Source organism: Carcharhinus amblyrhynchos, chromosome 15 (genome assembly GCF_965287045.1).
Source record: "Carcharhinus amblyrhynchos chromosome 15, sCarAmb.v2.hapA, whole genome shotgun sequence".
NCBI lineage: Eukaryota > Metazoa > Chordata > Chondrichthyes > Carcharhiniformes > Carcharhinidae > Carcharhinus > Carcharhinus amblyrhynchos.
The window spans coordinates 31295343-31316350 of NC_137338.1; the positions used below are offsets into that span (position 1 = coordinate 31295343).

At 42.9% G+C, this 21008-nt stretch overlaps 1 protein-coding gene across 1 annotated transcript in view; it reads right to left on the reverse strand.

Moving 5' to 3' along the window:
* Positions 1–686: 686 nt before the first annotated feature.
* Positions 687–21008, reverse strand: part of casr (calcium-sensing receptor) — an 88369-nt gene continuing 68047 nt past the window's right edge. The window contains exons 5-7 of the mRNA XM_080203735.1: positions 10809–11039; positions 8115–8238; positions 687–5747 (exon numbers count right to left, since the gene is read on the reverse strand). Of these exons, the coding sequence (XP_080059861.1) occupies positions 4336–5747; positions 8115–8238; positions 10809–11039 (1767 nt within the window). The 3' untranslated portion in view covers positions 687–4335. The remainder of the gene's footprint in view (positions 5748–8114; positions 8239–10808; positions 11040–21008) is intronic.

A 21008-nucleotide genomic window follows, 5' to 3' on the forward strand; every position in this document is an offset into this window, starting at 1 on the left:
GGTGCCAATTCTCATGAAGTAAGCGATGTAGAGATATAAGTTAAAGTGGAAGAAGAGGGTTCAGGATCAAAAATATATGTAATTGTTGGGTTCAAGATGCCTAATTAAAGTCCCCATTAGCAGAGAGAAGTGTTGCTTGAAGGGAGCCAACTCTGTGCTAGTTCTTATGGTGGGCAAGGAAGAAAAGAAAAATTGGTTTGCTAAGGCAGAAATATTGGTTTTAAAAGGTGCAACCATTTTCCTTCTTTACTTGAGTATGTCCTTTATACGTCTTTCAATGTTTTCTTGTCTGAGTTCTACCCAGACTGAAAGTATGGTGTGCATGTCATCTGTGATCTAATCTTGTGCTCTTTGAAATGATTATTCAGAAGCGGAATAATTGGTAGCAACTTCAGCTTAGTGATGGTGACTTGACATGGGTGTGCCATGGGTGTGATCTGAAAATGACAGCAACAGCCCATGGTAATTAGGTAATTAAGAATGAAATGACCTACAGAGTTCACGTTTAAGTTTCATTTCTGGGCTTTGAAAAATCTAAGGGAACTTGCAAATTTTATTTTGGTTTGTCATCCTTGAAAGCCTTCAATGAAGAGATAATTAGATGCAGAGTCAATTACACACAGATATTTCAATGGAGATTCCAAAATGTATATCATTTATGCTTGAATTTAAATCAGAAACCTGGTAAAAGAATACACAAATGAACAATGTACAAAAAATTCAAGAGCTACAAGATGTTTTGATTCTTACGAACAACTATTTATCGAGAAATATGTATTTAATAGATAGATATTAATTACCAATTTTACACATTTGATGTTTAAAATACAATTTGCATTTAACATAATGTGAACAATTTTTTGTTACAAAGTCATCACATGTTCTTGTTACAGTTCCTTGAGGTCCATGTTTCAAATACAAATGCAAGGAAACAGATTCGTCATCTCAGCTGCCAATCTTGGTTACAGCTTCACATAGTTCTAAATTCTCAATCTTAACTTCCTTTTTCTCCAGCCAACTCAATAATGTAAGAACCACAATGTCACTATCTGATCACACATATCAAATGCATGTCATCCAATCGGATAGGATGTGCAATTCAGTTATCTGGCTGTTTACTTCATCTTCCAGCTCAGCTCATCTAATTGTGTCATCCACTGTAATTTATTCTGTTACACAGTACAGATCAGAAAACGTCAATCTTAAGAAACATAAATAAAAAGAACAGGCACTTGTATGTAATATAAACTTTAGTTTAAAGCGCTGGACTAATTTCAATTTGATTGTACTTGTTACTGTTGCCTCACCAATCTTACAAATGCCACACAGTTCCATTAGCATTGTCTGATTGATGTCACACTCTTCCATTACTAAAGCTTCATTAATGTTAAAATGCTTTATTGCTGCTGTCTCATCGATTTCATATACCATTCCCATTATCATACTGCTTCAACATCCGACTTGCATTGAAGGAATGCTACTATTACTCTTGTAATGTTCTGCCACTTGATCACCACTGTTAGTAAGTACTGTTCTGCTTCACTTTCTGTTTTGTCAATGTTAGATTGTTTTTATTCTCACTGAATCATCTTTGTATCACTGCTGTCGTATTAATTCGACTGGTATTAAACAATGATTTATTATTATCACATCCATCATATATATTTTTTAATTCTTAAGCAGTCACTTGTGATTGAGAATGACTTGCTTCCACTCTGGTTTTCTGGGTTCTGAGATGGTGGATAAGTCCAATGCATGATTTGCAGACTCTGTTACACACAGAGCATGTGGTACTTGAAGGGTTGGGTAGATGATGTTTGTGCGCTGCCTCTGACGCTGTGACTTTGTCTCTGCACATTCCCGCTGAGGTCTCTCAATATGTTAGTTCAGTGTTTCCCCAAATGAGCATTCTCCATTTGGTTGGTCATAAACCAGGAATCAGCTAGGATGTTTGACCTCTTCAGAGATGCTTTGAGAATGTCCCTAAAGAGTTTCAGTTGACCTTCTGGGAGTCTCCTGCAGTTCCAACTGGAGGAGTTGCTTCGGGAATCTGGTGTCAGGCACGTGAATGACATGTCCCACTTTGTAGAGCTAGTTTGAAGTGATGAGTGCCTCAATGCTGGGCATGTTGGCTGTAACATTGGACCATCCTTCTTGCCAATGGATTTGGAGGATTGAGGGAAGGAGCTGCTGGTAGTGCTCCTACAGTGCATTGAGGTGCCTTATGTAGTTTGGCCAAGTCTCTGAACCAACCAACCACAGTACATGGTCTTTATCAACATCAAAAAATACTCTGTCAACCACAAAGACTTGTAGAACATTGTGACGATATTCCATGACAACATGCAAGCCATGATCCTCACCAGTGGAACCTTCACAAATCCTATCTCACTGAAAACTGCAGTCAAACAAAGCACCAACTCTCTTCTCCATTTCCTTTGCTTCAATACTGCAACTCACCTCCAGCAAATTACCTCCAGGCACGGAGGTTATTGACAGAACAGATGGGAAACTGTTCAAAAAGCAAATTACTGTGGATGCTGGAATCTGACAAAGGGTCGTCTGGACTCGAAACGTCAGCTCTTTTCTCCCCTTATAGATCCTGCCAGATCTGCTGAGATTTTCCAGCATTTTCTCTTTTGGTTTGGGAAACCATTCATATGTTTCTACAGCACACATCTCACCAGGATATTTTATTCAGAGACTCTCTTTAAATTTAATCATTTTTTCATTTTCTCTCCTCCTTTCTTGATGGGACTGACTGCTGATTATAGTGTGTTAATTTTAATGTGGGTTCAATTTTGCTAACGTGGGTATTAAATTATAACACTAGCATTACCTGACAAATTCTATAACTTTCTATTATTATTGCTCCAATGTATGACATAATGCCCTATTTTCACTATTACCTATTAATACTACCTAATTTTCATATAATCACAACATCAAATATCTACCACCGTATCACATTACTGTCTTAGTGCCAGTAAGTTCAAGGCAGCATTGGCCTTAATACTGGAACTGAAAGATAATTTGACACAAGAATCAATATAGTGCTTGTTTTATCAAACTTCAGCACCACCAATTCTTAGAAGCTAAATGGCTGTCAGCTCCAGAGAGTTCATTCTTTTTGAAACATCAATGTTATCTATCAGCGTATTCCACTGAGCTTTCTCTCTACAGAAACACGTGTTACCGTCACTTGAATCACATTATGCCGTCCGTTTCTATGGCTTCCCTTGGTAGCTTACTTCATAACTCTATTACCCTGAAGATGAAAAGGTTCTTTCTTCTTATTCCTATCTTCCTAATTATTTAACCTGCACCATCTGGTATATGAACTTTTCACCATTTCTATTCATAATATTGAAGACTTCAATTTGTGCTTATGAAAGTTTCCCATTTGCAAAGAAAACAAGTCCAATCTCATAGCTTTTCATAACTTAAATTCCTGGTATCCAGAATCAACTTGGTTGCTTTCTACTCTTCCAACAATAACATCTATTCTGTTGTATTAAACTACAATCTAAACACATGTATCACAATGACAATAACCATGGAGATGCAATATAATAATATGTTTCCACAAATTACATTGTTTGCTTCCTGAGGCATTTTCTACTTAATAGACCCCATGTCTGAGAAAATTGAACAACGGCCACAGACTTTCCATATGATTAGTGTAACTGTCATATTAATGCAAAATAAACAATCTGTGTACGCAGCAGTGCTATTGCATAGGGGTAACTCATTATTCTAAATGTGGATTGCCTTGAAGGATTTTGAAAGGTTTTTTGTACCGTCATCAACATTTTCAATGCTGTTTTCAACATTTTGTCCCTTATTCTTTGGTTTCTTGGGTGTGTCTCAATATATTAACTCAGCACATCATTTTGAAAACATACAGAAGCTTGTGCAGTCACAACTTTAATGACCTTTTAAGTACACAATACTCTTTCGTCTTTGTTATATGGCAACTGTTGAAAGCATAAAGCTGTTAAATTGTGGATCCATAGGCCATTCTGTACTACCTGGTTGTTTTCTTTCCGATTTTCCTATTCCGTGGCATTTTTGGAGCTTGCATTCATTTTTTTTTTAATAATGTGTATCACATTATTATAGAAAGTCCAGAAACTGGCCTGCCAGGTCAAAACTATTCTCCTAAATTTCCCTCTCAGTTTTGGCAACATTTCAATGTTCTGAATTGCCATTTGGGTAGTTTTCTGGGTGTAATATTCAGTTTTAATTTTTGATACAGACAGCAACAGCATAACTTACATTTTGCACCAACAGCAATTCACAAACATGCTGGGACGATCTGAATATATTGCACTGTTAAGAATTTATAGCGTTATCCACAATGGCGCCATCTACAAGGTTTCGTGAATTTATTGACGTGTTGGAGGACACTTCTTCAGTATTTTTGGCATATTCTTTGCTCCCATCCAATGACTCAAGAGTTCCCGATCCGTTATTTCCCATTATCTTGCATCGCATGTCATTTCCTGTATCACAATTCTGAAGCGGGATCAATGCATTGTGCTTTATCAAAAAATCGTCGCTATATTTGGCTTCCATTGAATTTCTCCTCCTCATGTTCCTGCTAACAGTTGCGTATCTTCCAGTTTCCTCAAAGCTTAGGGATAAGGTGACAGTTCCACTGCCAAAACTGACCTTTTGCTTGCTGCACCTCTGCATCTCCACGGTGATGGGCTCATCATGGACGCTTCTGCTGCAAATTGAAGATGATGGGGAAGAGAGGGTCGAACCACCTATGCTATTAGACCTCTTACGGGATAAAGTGCTGCGTCGCAAAGTCGCCCTGGCTGCCACTTTAAAAGCGTGGGCAGCTGTGCTGCATCTCACCTCTTCAATGGTATTTCTTGATGGTTTAAACAAAATTATATAGCATTTGTTAAAATAAATGCACCCAAGCAACCCAAAACTTGATGCAAGTATGGCAATGACTTCAACAGCTGAAACAAATTTCCCGTAGGTGCTTACATAAGCAGGGATGAATGAGATCCAGACTATGAAAAATATTAGCATGCTGAAGGTAATAAATTTGGCCTCATTGAAGTTCTCTGGGAGCTTGCGAGACTTAAAGGCGAAAAAGAAGCAAATGGCGGCAAGGAGGCACGTGTAACCAATGAGAAACCCAAGTGCCATCAAGGAACCTTCATCACAGGTAATAAAAATGATTTCATCTTCAAGTTCATGGTTTCTGTAGCTTGAAGGGGGTGCTGTATAAAGCCAGATGACACAAGTAACTATTTGAACAAGAATACAGAGGAAAACCAGTAAGAATTGCAAATTGAGGCCCACCCACTTTCGATGAAGGCTGGTTGGGATTTTGGCCTCGAAGACTAATAGTACACGATTTGTTTTCACCAGAATGCAAGAAATACACAGCACAAAGCTGATTCCAAATGCAGGTTGACGCAACCTACAGGTCCAATCTTTGGGTTCTCCAATAAAGATCAATGAGCTGGAGAAGCAGCAGATTAAGGAGAAGAGGAGGAGATAGGAGAGTTCTCTGTTAGTGGCTTTCACAATAGGAGTATTTCTGAACTTAATGAATACACCCAAAACAAAGGAAGTCATCAGTATTCCTAGAATGGCAAATATTGTCAGAGCAATTCCAAAAGGTTCAGTCCATGATAAGTATTCAATTTCTTTGGCTATGCAAGATGTATGATTCTCATTTGACCAGAAATCATTGGGACACTTTGTGCAAGCACTTGCATCTAAAGGAGAAAAAAAATAAAGCAAACAATGAATCAAGTATAGTCAGTTTTTTCTTTGGTGCAAATAAGCCTTCAAGGCATTAGCTGTTTACTCAATAAAAGTGGATAATCATTCCACATTGCCTTACTTCTGGACAAAGATGTCATTGCCCCCTTATTACAACCTCTAGCAATAAGTTTTGTTATCTCCAAGATGGATTTTGAGATTAACTAATATCTTAATGTTAAATTTTCAACCACTAATGTAGTTCGTTCACTTACAACCCATTGGCATCTCAATAGGATCAGCCACCTTCTCTCCACTTTTCACATTCTAACCTGTATTTAGTTATGTCATCTTCTCAAGGGCAACTAGGGATAGACAATAAATCTGGCCAGCTAGCGACACCCATGTCCCATGAATGAATTAAAAAATATATGTCATGCCTGTTCTCAAAAAACTCCAATAGCTTTACACCCCATGCATTTATTACAAACTAGACACTTTGGTTGCAAATGCTTGCAAGGCATCACTTTGTGCGGATTTTATATCCCAATCTGCATTCTTTACTCTTTTGATTCTGGTCATCTCTGCATTCTGCCAGCCCAATACTTCAAAATTGCCAGCAGAATCTTCAACTATCGTGCGATATTCTGAAATTCATTATTCAAGGACTCTGGTCTCACTGCATCTCCTCCCATCTTCAGATAACTTGAATAAGTACTTCAGCAGCCTTGCATCCACTTCAGGGTTTTGGGGCACTCACCCATCTACAGCCCTGCATTAATATTACACTAAATGGGCCTTTGACATTAATAGACCAGCCAATTGAGGGGAGGGTGGGGCACTGTGGCAAAGTGGCTAGCACTACTTCTTCATGATGCTAGAGACCCGGGTCTGATTCCCAGCTTGGGTCACTGTCTGTGTAAAGTTTGCATATTCTCCCCGTGTCTGCATGGGTTTCTTTCAGGTGCTCTAGTTTCCTCCCACATTCTGAAAGACGTGTTTGTTAGGTGTATTGACCCGAACAGGTGCCGGACTGTGGCGACAAGGGGAATTTCACAGTAACTTCATTGCAGTGTTATTGTAAGGCATACTTGTGACTAATAAATAAACTTTTAAGTGTCTCTTCCTTATTTATAACTGATGGCTGCCCAAGATTCAGGTGTAGCTGAGTTGAATTTCTCCCTCTATATATATTGGTCCATAAAAACAAATAATTTTGTAAAGTCAATCTTCAAGTACCTGGTTATCTTTGCAGCTGCAATATTTTCATGTTAGTGCCTATAGGTGGAATTTTACTGGCTTGCCGCACCCATTGGTGGGTGGAGCGAGACAGCAAATTTGTGCGAGGGCCGAGAAATCCGGATCACGCCTGATTCTCGTGATCTTACGAGAGCTGGATTTCTGGTGAGGTCAGCCACTTGCCAGAAATGGGCTACAGGCTGAATAATTCATGTAAGTACATTTAAGTCTTTATTTCCATGTTTTAGTGACCCCAGCACTCAATCGTCTGGGCTTGCTTGCCTCTATAGGCCTCACTGGGAAAGTCTTCTCTGGCAAGGAAAACATCTGCCCCTCCCCCCCTTAAACAGGGAGCGGTCGTGTTGGCCTCACCAGTGGAATTGGAGGCCATTGTGGCTCCCGGGAGGCCGAGGGCAAGGGGGGTGCCCCTTGGGCAGTGCAAGCCTGGCACGTTGGTACTGCCGACCGGGAAGTGCCATGGATTGGGGCCTATGGGGCAGGGACTATGGGGGCAGGACTTATTGGGGCAGGGCCTGAAGGGGCAGCCTCATCATAGAGGAAGGGGGAATCCGTTGTTGCTCTGCATCACAATTAGATGAGGGGGAGGAGCCCTTTTGATCTGGGCAGATAAGGACTGTGGTGGTTATTTGCCCATGTGGATGGGGCTCGCAATCTGCTATGGGCCCCCACGGTTGTTGGGGGTGGGGGGGTTGTAGTTGGTTGGAGCTTGTGAGGCTGCCTGTAACAGCAGGGGCCTGACAACTCACTCTGTTGCATATGCCGAATCAGAGATCTACATATGTGCAGTAGCTCCCTCTACAGTCGCTACAGTGCATGTCCAGACACAGAGGCCTGCGCATGTGCAATAACTCTCTCTACAGGCTGGCTGCTATATTAAGCCCTGCCAATGCCTGCAGCAGCTAGAAATGGGTTAGCCTATATTTTTGAAGTCTGAGTGCATAAGATTGGGTTTGAAAACTCGCCCAAAAAATGAATCAGGAACTACGCTAGCTGGATACTTAGAATCATTCTCGTAAAACTCCACCCCTGTTTCTGGGGGTAGAATTCTGAGATTCAAACTTACTTGTTTTATATCAGCTTCTGTTACAGGCACATACAACAGGACAGGTAGTCTTGCTTACCGCTTTCATCACTAAATTCTCCTTCTGCACATGCTATACACTCAAAGCAACAAGTGGGCTCTCCTTCAATTATCCCCTTCCTGGTGCCTGGCACACAATCACGACTGCAGTTGGAAAAGGGAACCTGGAAATGTCAATAAATAAAAATGTTGAAACTATGTTGCGCAGTTCTGTTAAAATCTTTGGAGTTGAATTTGTTGTTAGTGAGCAGGATATCTTCTGTGTAAGTTCACACCCAATTTTATTTGCCATTATTATGTTACTCAATATTTCATTTCATTCAAGAGCTTTTTCCATTGAAAAGAGTCCTGACGTACAACTTTATTCCTTTGCTGTCACCTCAGCCCCATTTACATTGCAAGTAGATTTCCTAACCATCCATGTGTGACATTGGTCCACATACAACAATTGAAAGCAACTGTGCTTACATAAATTTTGAGTAAATGTACAAAGTTAATTCATACAAAGTTGTTCCTGAATTTGTTCCATTCAAATCAACAGATTCCTGATTGTTTTAACAAAAATCTTCACAGTCCAAAAGAACATTGCTGCCGTGTACCTCAGACAGATCCAAAATCATGGATCCAACTAAAGTAAAAGCAAAATACTGCAGATGCTGGAATCTGGAACAGAAACAGAAAATGCTGGAAAATCTCAGCAGATCTGACAGCATCTGTGGAGAGAAAATAGAGCCAACATTTCGAATTGATGAAGGGTCATCCAGATTCGAAACACTGGCTCTGTTCTCTCTCCATAGACACTGTCAGCCATAGTGAGATTTTCCAGCATTTTCTGTTTCTGTGTCATGGATCCAATTGTTTGTTATAATTGTGACCGCCAGACCTCTTGGTCGAAATTATCCAGGCAAAACTGTTTCTTGATTTTAAAGCGTTGTCCCCAATTGTTCTATTGCTATCAAAGGTAATTATGTAAATTAAATGTGGTGTTGGCAATTTAAAGATGGTGGAATGATCAGGAGAGGTTGTGGTGAAATAGACCTGGATGTCATCAATGTACACATGGAAACTAATGTTGCATTTTCAGATGATGTTACGAAACGCAGGACATAAATAATAAGTAAGAGGCAGTCAAGGAGAGAATCATGTGCATCACCAGACATAACCTTGACAGAGTGGGAAGAGAAGTTATTGCTGGTGACCTTCAGGCAATGATTAGATAAACAAGAATGGAACCAGCTGAAAGCAGTCTCACCCAGCAGGGTGACAGTAGAAAGGCATTGGAGAAGGATGATGCGATTAACTGTGCCAAAGGCACAGACAAATCAAGGGGGATGTAGAGGGAAAGGTTACTTTTATCACATTGCACAGAATGTCATTTGTGACTGATAAGAACAGTTTTTGGCCCTGTGGTCGGGGTGGAAACCTGATTGCGTTTGGGGAAAAATGAGCATGGATTTTGGGGCAGAACAGCTTTCAAGAACTTTGGAGGGGAAAGGTACGTTGGAATGAGAAGGTAGTTTACAAGGACAGAGGGGTAAAGTGTTGTTTCTTTGAGTGGAGGGCTGATTACAGCAGATTTAAAGGAGTGAGGAACAGTACCTGAAGAGCGAGAACTGCTAACGATACTAGCTAACATGCAAATCAGAAGGGATGTTGGGCGAATAGGAGCGTAATGGGATTGGGACAGAGTGCAGAAGGTGGATCTCATGGACATGATGGGAAACAAGAGAAAAGCCAGAGGAAGATGCTAGATAAGGGCTGAAGCATAAGGGAGCATTAAAGGGCTAGAAGAAGTGAGGGAAGTGGCTAAGGCAGATAATTCAATAGTCTCAATTTTGGTGACAAAGATGTCAATGAATTCCTCGTTTTTGTTGAAGGTGAAGGTGAAGGAGACTTGGGAGAGAGTTTTAACAAGCTGATCTACAATGGGGAAAACAAGGTGGAGTTATCTTTGGATTCCAGGATGATTCCGGAATAACGAACAGTTCAAACAGACAAGAGCAGTGTCCAAAGATGCTTTATGTGATTCCGAAAATGAATGGTTAAACTAGTTGTCTGCCATATCCTTTATTTCTGTGCTCCAATTGGACTCAAGGAACATAGATGAAGGCAGTTCTGAGGGAATGAACTGTCTGATGGGTGATAATGGTTTCAATGGGAACTTGGGTTTTAAAGGTTGAGGTGAGGGTATGAATAATCAGATTAGTGGGTGCAAAAATGTGGTGAATGGAGGATCAAAGGCTAAATGGTTGGAACTTTGAGCATGCAGTTTTTAATGAATTGTGAGAGACCAAATACAAATGACAATATATTACAAGAAATACATTACAGGTCATAGTGCATCATAATGCAAACCACTCTATGCTATACCTCTGCTCTGCAGAAGCAACTTGAAATTAAATTCCAACATGGTTTGAGGAAATGGCAATAGTAATAAACTTGATTTGGACAATTATTATTAGCAGAAAAATTGCATGTTACATTTTGACAAGTGACAGTAAGTACAGCTATCTGTTAAAATATATTCAGATCTATCTTCCTCTGAGTAAAATCAGAAGGAAATACCTTTGCTAATCTGTCATAAACAAATGATAGTCATTTTTAGTAAAATTATTTTTCTTCATCTTGCCTTAAGGAGAGGTGTCACCATTGTTAATGAAAATGATTAAGATTTTAAATCTAGCGAACAGTATATTGAACAAAATAAAATGTGTGATTAAAATTAATCGCATACCACTTTTGAGAAACCACTCCACAAGATTTTCTTGTCATTTATGTTGAGTCTGTCACTTGGTTTAGCATCTGCATTGTAATTGCCAACTTCCTGAAATACTACTGATTCATCCTCAGGGGACAGTTGCCAGTTGATAATGGTATAATTTCCTTTGAGGTCACCTTGCTCATCAAAATCGACCTGCTCGCCCATGCTGTTTGTAAACTTCAGATGCAACAGATGATTGAGAACCTAGGTAGAAATTTAAAAGTCTTGTAACAAACGTCACACATTCAATTCATTCAAGCACATTAGTCTATATCCCATAGTATTGCTCTGCGAAAACGTTTTTAAAAGGCATGTGTAATGTGTAACTATGACAACAGTGTTGTAGAGGTAATGTCACTGAACTAGTAATCCACAGGTCCAAGCTAGGATTCTGGGGACAAGGGTTCAAATCTCACAGCAGCTCGAGGAGCTTAAGTTCAATTAACAATCTGGAAATGGAAAACTAGTCTAAGTAATTGCGATTGTCATATTGCCAGTTCACTGTTTTCGATGGTTGTCCACTAATGTCCTTTAGGGAAGGAACTTTGACCTACATGTCATAGAATCATAGAATGCTGACAGTGCAGGAGGAGGCCATTTGGCCCAATGAACCTGCATTGACAACAATCCCACCCAGGCCCTATCCTCATAACACCAAGTATTTTAACCACTAAGCCACCTAACCTGCATACCTTTGGAGTGTGAGAGGAAACCGGAGTACTCAGAGGAAATCCATGCAGACACGAGGAGAACATGCAAACTCCATACAGTGACCCATGCCAGGAATTGAACCCGGGTCCCTGGCGCTGTGAGGCATCAGTGCTAACCACTGTGCACAGGTGTAACTCAAAAAAAAATTATGTGAGCTATTTAGTTCAACTGTTTTGTTGATGTTCCTAATCAGTGGTAGTGGGAGTTGGGTCGGAGGATTGGGTATAGAGGCAACACGAACAACTTGCTCAATTTTGGGTAATTGTTCCTAAAAGTTAATGTTTCCAGTTGCTGAAAGGAAATTTGATAATTTAGCTTTTCTTTTATTCATTCATGGGATAAGGGCATCGCTGGCAGGCCAGCTTTATTGCCCATCCCTAGTTACTCTTATTAAGTGGGCAGCTGAAAATCAACCCCATTGCTATGGCTTTGGAGTCACATGTAGACCAAACCAGGTAAGGATGGCAGATTTCCTTCCCTCAAAGACATTAGTGAACCAGATGGGTTTGTCTGATGACTGACATTGGTTATTGGTAGATCATTAATTTCAGATTTCTTTTATTGAATTCAAATTCCACTAGCTGCCTTGGCGGGATTCGATCTTGGGTCTCCAGAACATTAGCTGAGATTAATAGTCTAGCGATAATACCAGTAAGCTATCACCTCCCCTAAATTAAACAAATGGTCGTTAAATCAATCACCAAAGTGCATCTGGAGTGTGGCTATCTGAGCATTGTATACATATTTAATTATCGTATACAGCGCAGGCACAGAGCATTCAGCCCAACTAGTCCAGGCTCCACTTAAGCACAATCCTATTTTTCCTCATCTAAATCTATCATCATAACCCTCTATTCCCTTCTCCCTCAAATGCTTATCTGGCTTCAGAATGTGATGTAAAAGTTGGTTCACAGATTTCATAATGATCACAAAGTACTGTACTGATGAGGGAATTAATTCATTACGTTTTTCTTTCTAAGAAACTGATGATCATCCATCATGCCATTAATCACTTCTTAAATAATACCAGAGATTTTGCCTGTATTATCATAGCAAGAGACAATTCTATTGGAGTAGGAATAAACCACTAAACCCTCTAATCATGTTCCACTAAATAGATCACAGCTGATCTGCATGTCAATAACATTTACTCACCATCCAGGTCCTGATCACTTGGTTGAAAAATTGTTTGCTGACATCCATCTTAAACGTGCCTTTTACAAGTCTGTAATTGTAACACTTTGCTGTCAAGGTTTAACTTAACCAAACTGCTCTGTGTTTAGTTCTTCTATTCCACTATGTGTTTTGTATGAGGACTCTTTCATTCACAGAAACATTGAAACTAGAACCAGAAGTAGGCCATTTGGCCCTTCGAGCTTGGCCTGCCATTCATTTTGATCATGGCTGATCATTGAATTCAATATTCTAATCCCAACCTCCCCCATATCCTTGACCCCTTCAGCCATAAGAGCTATATCTAATCTCTTCTTGAAATCAAACAATGTTTTGGCCTTAACGATTTTCTGTGGTAGTGAATTCTACACACTCACCACATTCAGGGTGAGGAAATTTCTCCTCAGTTCAGTCCTAGAAGGTTTTCCCTTTATCCTCAAACTATGATCTCTGAGTTCTGGATTCCCTCAACAACTTAACTTATAAGTTTCTATGAGATCCTCTCTCACTCTTCTAAACTCCAATGAATATGATTCTAACTGACTTAGTCTCTCCTCATATGACAGACCTATTTTCAAGGCTAAGGATGTTTTCTTGATGTTTTAGGTCAAACATGTCTGGTAGATATAAAGCTAATGGACTGTGGCGCAGTACTAGATTAATTTGAATGTAGTCTAACTAGTTTGGCATCTTTTCCTAATTATAAACTCTAAGGGAATTCTGTAAGATATTTGAATTTTTCTTTCTTATAACTGTCTTCTGACTCTAAAAGATCTGAGGTGTTTTTGTCACTGTTTCAGAGGTTAATTACTTCTTCATACCTCAAGACTTGATGCAGTATTTGAGGTACAGCCTGATCAGAGTAATAAACATTTTCGGTATGTCAGCCTCAAACATTAAATGTGTCTTATAGATTTCAGAAATGGCAAACACATTTAAGGTTAAGATTTTTCATCCAATAATATCTCAAATATTTTTATGTTCTATTGTAATGCAGTTATTAATTTTTGAAAAATAATGACTGGAAATGCTAAGCACTCCCTTGTAGATTATATCCTATTTATGATCTGCGTAAAATGTTTTTTAAAGGATGTTTTGTATGGAGGATTGAAGAGATGAGCTGCAACCTGTGGAGTGGCACGGTGGTACAGTGGTTAGCACTGCTGCCTCACAGCACCAGGGACCCATGTTCCATTCTGGCCTCAGGTCACAGTCTGTGTGGAGTTTGCACATTCTCCCTGTGCCTGCATAGGTTTCCTTAGGGAGCTCCGATTTCCTCCCACACTCCACAGATGTGCAGGTTGGGTGACTGGCCATGATGAATTGCCTCTTAGTGACCAAAGATAGGTGAATTAGTGGGATAAATGTGTGGGGTTACCGGGATAGAGCAGGGGAGCTTTCTCAGAATTGATGCAGACTGGATAGCCCCCTTCTGCACTGTAGGGATTCAATACCTGCAGCTTAGGAAAAGGCACAATGACCTCACAAGACTATCTAAAGTCAATCAAGGTACTAGTACTAATGCACTCCTTTTACCACTTGTACTGCTTTCATTCATTCCCTTACACATCACCATCTTTCTATATTAGTGTCAGGCAAGGACAATCTCTCAAAGTGCTCAAGCATCATGTTAAATAACAATTACTTTATCAATTCACATAGCCTGCATTAAGGCTTCTAATAAATTTCAAGAAAACATGATTTAAAGAGGAATAGATATCCAGATTAAAAACAAACAAGTATAAAAATTAGCATGCTTAATATGTATGGCAGCTTTAATCAAAGCTGATTAAATTCAGTAATTTTGATATGATTGCTTTACAAAATCAGTTTTTCATTCAATCACAATTAATTGCAAGAGGTATTTTGTTGTTAATATTAGGCTGACAATTGCAGTTAACCACATGAGAGGACTAAATCACTTGCATGGGATGTATCTCAAGAAAGTAAGCTCAATGCTGATTGTTAATGTATGCTCAGATTATTGGTAACAAGTGGAAACACAGTTCTGCTGAATATGTGATCCTGATGCAGATATGTTTTTTGTAAGTTCAGTAACAAGTAACTTGTATTATTGACCCCATACTTGGATGGGCTATGATTCTGGTGGATCAAGACAGGTGGCACGGTGACACAGTGGTTTGCACTGCTACCGCACAGCGCTAGGGACCCAGATTCAATTCTGGCCTCGGGTGATTGTGTGGAGCTTGCACGTTCTCTCCATGTCTGCATGGGTTTCCTCCGGGTGCTCCGATTTCCTCCGCAAGTCCAAAGATGTGCAGGGTAGATTGATTGGCCATGCTAAATTATCCCTTAGTGTCAGGGGGATTAGTGGGGTAAATATATGGAGCTATGAGGATAGGGCAAGGGTGGGAATGTTGTCGGTGAAGGCTCATTGGACTGAATGGCCTCCTTCTGCACTGTAGGGATTCTATGATTCTATAAAGACCACCAGAGACCTCCAGCGCTGATCCTGTGTGCAGGGTAAATGGGAGGACTCTTATTTACATGGGCTGGCATGCACGCACATACTACAGCTCTGACTCCTGTTAACCATTTCCAGGACTAGACACCACCACGCTGATGCCCATTCACATCCTGTGGAGGCTGATAGGCCGCAGCTCAATGGATATTTCAATGTCCAACCTCACACTAGGTCCCACAGAGATTAGCAAAGTGGAAATCTCCAATGCAGGAAAGCCCATTCCTCTGTAAGAGCTACAATATTTGTCCAGAGTTGCAAAGGAGGTGGAACAAAGTTAAGCAGAAACTCCCAAGCACAGACAGGAACCCAGTGTACCCAAACATTGCTCAATTTGCAAGAACTTACTGCATATTCCATTAGAGTTATCATGGAAATGTGCTAGAAATATTGAGTGAATTTGACTTCATCATGCTCCTGACATGTACTGTTGATTAATGATTAAACATTATTAAAATTAATGTGGCCTATCCTCTGACATTTGAAAGCCTTATATGGACTGGCCTTACGGGAATTTAAATGATAAGTATATCCACACTGTAGTATAAGGTTCTGGTGCATAAAGGGTTAGTGTGGGACTGAGTACAGTACTGCCAACAGTGATGCAAGTGGACACATGAACCACCCCAAGAGGTCAGTATATTGTTGGACAGAGCTGTGTGCACAGGCAAGCATGGAGACTGTTCCTGGCTTCAACCCTTTATTGCATATATGTATATAGTTCCTGTATATCAGGGATTCCAAACAGGAGTCCGCTGGACCAAGGAGGGGGGGGTCAGTAGGAGCTTCTCAGGTGGTCCACGGCAAGACATGAACCTTCAGAAAATTTGATAAATGCTGCAGAGTGAGAAAATAGCCTCTGATGGATGAGCGTGGACAAGTGGGCAAAGAGAGCCTTAGAACAAAATTCAGAGCGCATGTGTCAAAGCATGGGGGTTGTGGTTGTGGGGTGGGGGATTTGTGGTTGGGGAGGTGTCTGAGCAGGAGCCCAGAACAGACCTTGGATTGGATGCCAGAGCAGGGGGATGGGGGGGTGGGGGGTGGGGGAGAACAGAGTAAGTTTTGGGGTGGGGGCATCGGAGTGGGGATCCATAACAGATTCAGGGTGGAGGGCTAGAGCAGGCTTCAGAGCATGAGAAATATTGGTGGGTATGTGAGAGAGGAAGTGAGTGTGCATGGGAGTAGAGTGTACATGAGAGAGGGGGTGAGCGTGCATGGGAGTAGAGTGTACATGAGAGAGGGGGTGAGTGTGCATGGGAGGTAGAGTGTACATGAGAGAGGGGGTGAGTGTGCATGGGAGGTAGAGTGTACATGAGAGAGGGGGTGAGCGTGCATGGGAGTAGAGTGTACATGAGAGAGGGGGTGAGTGTGCATGGGAGTAGAGTGTACATGAGAGAGGGGGTGAGTGTGCATGGGAGGTAGAGTGTACATGAGAGAGGGGGTGAGCGTGCATGGGAGTAGAGTGTACATGAGAGAGGGGGTGAGTGTGCATGGGAGTAGAGTGTACATGAGAGAGGGGGTGAGCGTGCATGGGAGTAGAGCGTACATGAGAGAGGGGGTGAGTGTGCATGGGAGGTAGAGTGTACATGAGAGAGGGGGTGAGCGTGCATGGGAGTAGAGTGTACATGAGAGAGGGGGTGAGTGTGCATGGGAGTAGAGTGTACATGAGAGAGGGGGTGAGCGTGCATGGGAGTAGAGTGTACATGAGAGAGGGGGTGAGCGTGCATGGGAGTAGAGTGTACATGAGAGAGGGGGTGAGTGTGCATGGGAGGTACAGTGTGCATGAGAGAGGGGGTGAGTGTGCATGGGAGGTAGAGTGTGCATGAGAGAGGGGGTGAGTGTGCTTGGGAGTAGAGTGTACATGAGAGAGGGGGTGAGTGTGCATGGGAGGTACAGTGTGCATGAGAGAGGGGGTGAGTGTGCATGGGAGGTAGAGTGTGCATGAGAGAGGGGGTGAGTGTGCTTGGGGGGTAGAATGTGCATGAGAGAGGAGGTGAGCGTGCATGGGGGGTAGAGTGTACATGAGAGAGGAGGTGAGCATGCATGGGGGGTAGAGTGTACATGAGAGAGGAGGTGAGCATGCATGGGAGGTAGAGTGTGTGTGAGAGAGGGGGTGAGTGTGCATGGGGGGTAGCGTGTGTGTGAGAGAGGGGGTGAGTGTGCATGGGAGGTAGAGTGTGTGTGAGAGAGGGGGTGAGTGTGCATGGGAGGTAGAGTGTGTGTGAGAGAGGGGCTGAGTGTGCATGGGGGGTAGAGTGTACATGAGAGGGGGGTGAGCGTGCATGGGGGGGTAGAATGTACGTGAGAGAGGGGGTGAGCGTGCATGGGGGGTAGAGTGCGTGTGAGAGAGGGGGTGAGTGTGCATGGGGATGTAGAGTGTGTGTGAGAGAGGGGGTGAGCGTGCATGGGGGGTAGAGTGTATGTGAGAGAGGGGGTGAGTGTGCATGGGAGGTAGCGTGTCCATGAGAGTGGGGGTGAGCATGCATGGGAGGTAGAGTGTGTGTGAGAGAGGGGGTGAGTGTGCATGGCGGGGTAGAGTGTGTGTGAGAGAGGGGGTGAGTGAGCATGGGGGGTAGAGTGTGTGTGAGAGAGGGGGTGAGTGTGCATGGGGGGTAGAGTGTGTGTGAGAGAGGGGGTGAGTGCGCATGGGAGGTAGAGTGTGTGTGAGAGAGGGGGTGAGTGAGCATGGGGGGTAGAGTGTGTGTGAGAGAGGGGGTGAGCGTGCATGGGGGGTAGAGTGTGTGTGAGAGAGGGGGTGAGTGTGCATGGGGGGTAGAGTGTGTGTGAGAGAGGGGGTGAGCATGCATGGGGGGTAGAGTGTGTGTGAGAGAGGGGGTGAGTGTGCATGGGGGGTAGAGTGTGTGTGAGAGAGGAGGTGAGTGTGCATGGGAGGTAGAGTGTGTGTGAGAGAGGGGGTGAGTGTGCATGGGAGGTAGAGTGTGTGTGAGAGAGGGGGTGAGCATGCATGGGGGGTAGAGTGTGTGTGAGAGAGGGGGTGAGTGTGCATGGGGGGTAGCGTGTACATGAGAGTGGGGGTGAACGTGCATGGGAGGTAGAGTGTGTGTGAGAGAGGGGGTGAGTGTGCATGGGAGGTAGAGTGTACATGAGAGAGGGGGTGAGTGTGCATGGGAGGTAGAGTGTGTGTGAGAGAGGGGGTGAGTGTGCATGGGAGGTAGAGTGTGTGTGAGAGAGGGGGTGAGCATGCATGGGGGGTAGAGTGTGTGTGAGAGAGGGGGTGAGTGTGCATGGAGGGTAGCGTGTACATGAGAGTGGGGGTGAGCATGCATGGGGGGTAGAGTGTGTGTGAGAGAGGGGGTGAGTGTGCATGGGAGGTAGAGTGTGTGTGAGAGAGGGGGTGAGTGTGCATGGGGGGTAGAGTGTGTGTGAGAGAGGGGGTGAGTTTGCATGGGGGGTAGAGTGTGTGTGAGAGAGGGGGTGAGCGTGCATGGGAGGTAGAGTGTGTGTGAGAGAGGGGGTGAGCGTGCATGGGAGGTAGAGTGTGTGTGAGAGAGGGGGTGAGTGTGCATGGGGGGTAGAGTGTGTGTGAGAGAGGGGGTGAGCGTGCATGGGAGGTAGAGTGTGTGTGAGAGAGGGGGTGAGTGTGCATGGGGGGTAGAGTGTGTGTGAGAGAGGGGGTGAGTGAGCATGGGAGGTAGAGTGTGTGTGAGAGAGGGGGTGAGCGTGCATGGGAGGTAGAGTGTGTGTGAGAGAGGGGGTGAGTGTGCATGGGGGGTAGAGTGTGTGTGAGAGAGGGGGTGAGTGTGCATGGGAGGTAGAGTGTGTGTGAGAGAGGGGGTGAGTGTGCATGGGAGGTAGAGTGTGTGTGAGAGAGGGGGTGAGTGTGCATGGGGGGTAGAGTGTGTGTGACAGAGGGGGTGAGTGTGCATGGGAGGTAGAGTGTGTGTGAGAGAGGGGGTGAGTGTGCATGGGAGGTAGAGTGTGTGTGAGAGAGGGGGTGAGTGTGCATGGGAGGTAGAGTGTGTGTGAGAGAGGGGGTGAGTGTGCATGGGAGGTAGAGTGTGTGTGAGAGAGGGGGTGAGCGTGCATGGGGGGTAGAGTGTGTGTGACAGAGGGGGTGAGTGTGCATGGGAGGTAGAGTGTGTGTGAGAGAGGGGGTGAGTGTGCATGGGAGGTAGAGTGTGTGTGAGAGAGGGGGTGAGTGTGCATGGGAGGTAGAGTGTGTGTGAGAGAGGGGGTGAGTGTGCATGGGAGGTAGAGTGTGTGTGAGAGAGGGGGTGAGCGTGCATGGGGGGGTAGAGTGTGTGTGAGAAAGGGGGTGAGTATGTGTGAGAAACTCGGCATCCAAACTTCCTGGAGCAAAGAATTCCAAAGATTCACCACTCTTTAATAGAGGAAATTCTTCCTCAAATCCATTTTAAATGAGTATCCCCTTATTGTGCGACAATACCCTCTGGTGCTACACTTTCACGGTAGTGGAAACATTCTCCCAACATATACCCTGTCTAACCCACCTAAGAATCTTATATTTTTCAATCATTTCAATCCTCATTTTTCTGAACTCCTGGGTATACAGATCCAAACCTTTCCTCATATGACAGTCCTTCCATACCTGGGATCATCCTAAATAACCTCCTCTGTACTGCCTTCCTTAAATAAGAGGAATAAAATTGTACACTGTGTTCTAAACGTGGCCCCACTAGTGCCTTGTACAGTTCCAGTAATACCTCTTTACTTTTACACTCCAGCCCCCTTGAAATAAAAACCAGCATTCCATTTGTCTTCCCGTTACCTTCTGCTATTTATGCTAGCTTTCTGTTCTTCCTGAACAAGGACCTGCAAGTCTCTTTGTACTACAGCTTTCTGCGGTCTCTCTCCATTTAAATAATAGTTTGCTTTTTCATCCTTCCAAATGAACAATCTCACATTTTCCCACATTGAATTCCCTTGAATTTTCTGCCCACTCATTTGACCTGTCAATATCTATCTGTAAACTAGTTATATCCTTCTTACAACCTCCCTTCCATCCTACCTGTTTACCATCCCCAAATTTGGCCACAGTACACTATATTCCTTTCTCCAAATTATTAATATATATTAAGAGCTGTAATCCCAGCACTGATCGTTGTGGCACTCCCAGGTTTCCCTCCAGCCTGAGAAAGACCCCCTTGTTGTTGCTTGCTGCTTCCTTTTAGTTAGCCAATTCTGTATCCATGCCAGAATATTTTCTCAAAACCATGAGCTTCTATCTTTTGTGTGGCAAAAGTCTTTTAAAATCCAAATATACAACATCAACTGGTTCTCCTCGATCTATTTTAGCTGATACCCCCCCCTCAAAGAATTCTAGTAAATTTATCAAACATGACTCCCCCTTCAGAAGAGCATACTGACTCCGCTTGATCAGATGATGACTTTCCAAGTATACTGCCATTCTCTGTTTAATAATGATTCTAATCTTTTCCCAGTAACTGAAGTTAGACTAACTGGCCTGTAGTTTCTTGTATTTTGCCTCCTTCCCTTTTTGAACAAGCGTACCACATTGGCAGTTTTCTAATCCTTTAGCATAGTTGCAGAATCCAAGAATTTTGGGAAAATGACTATCAATGCATCCACAATCTCTATAGTTGCCTCATTTAAAATCTTGGGTGCAGAACATTAGGTCCAGGAGTTTTGTCGGCCTTTAACCCCAGTAGTTTGCCTAAAACCAAATCCCTGGTGATGGTGACTGTAATTAATTCCTTCCTTGTAGTTTTTACTATTTCTGCGATGCTTGTACAGTAAAGACTGATGCAAAATATCTATTTAGCTCCTCTGCCGTTTCTTTGTTCCTCATAATTACTTCCCCAATT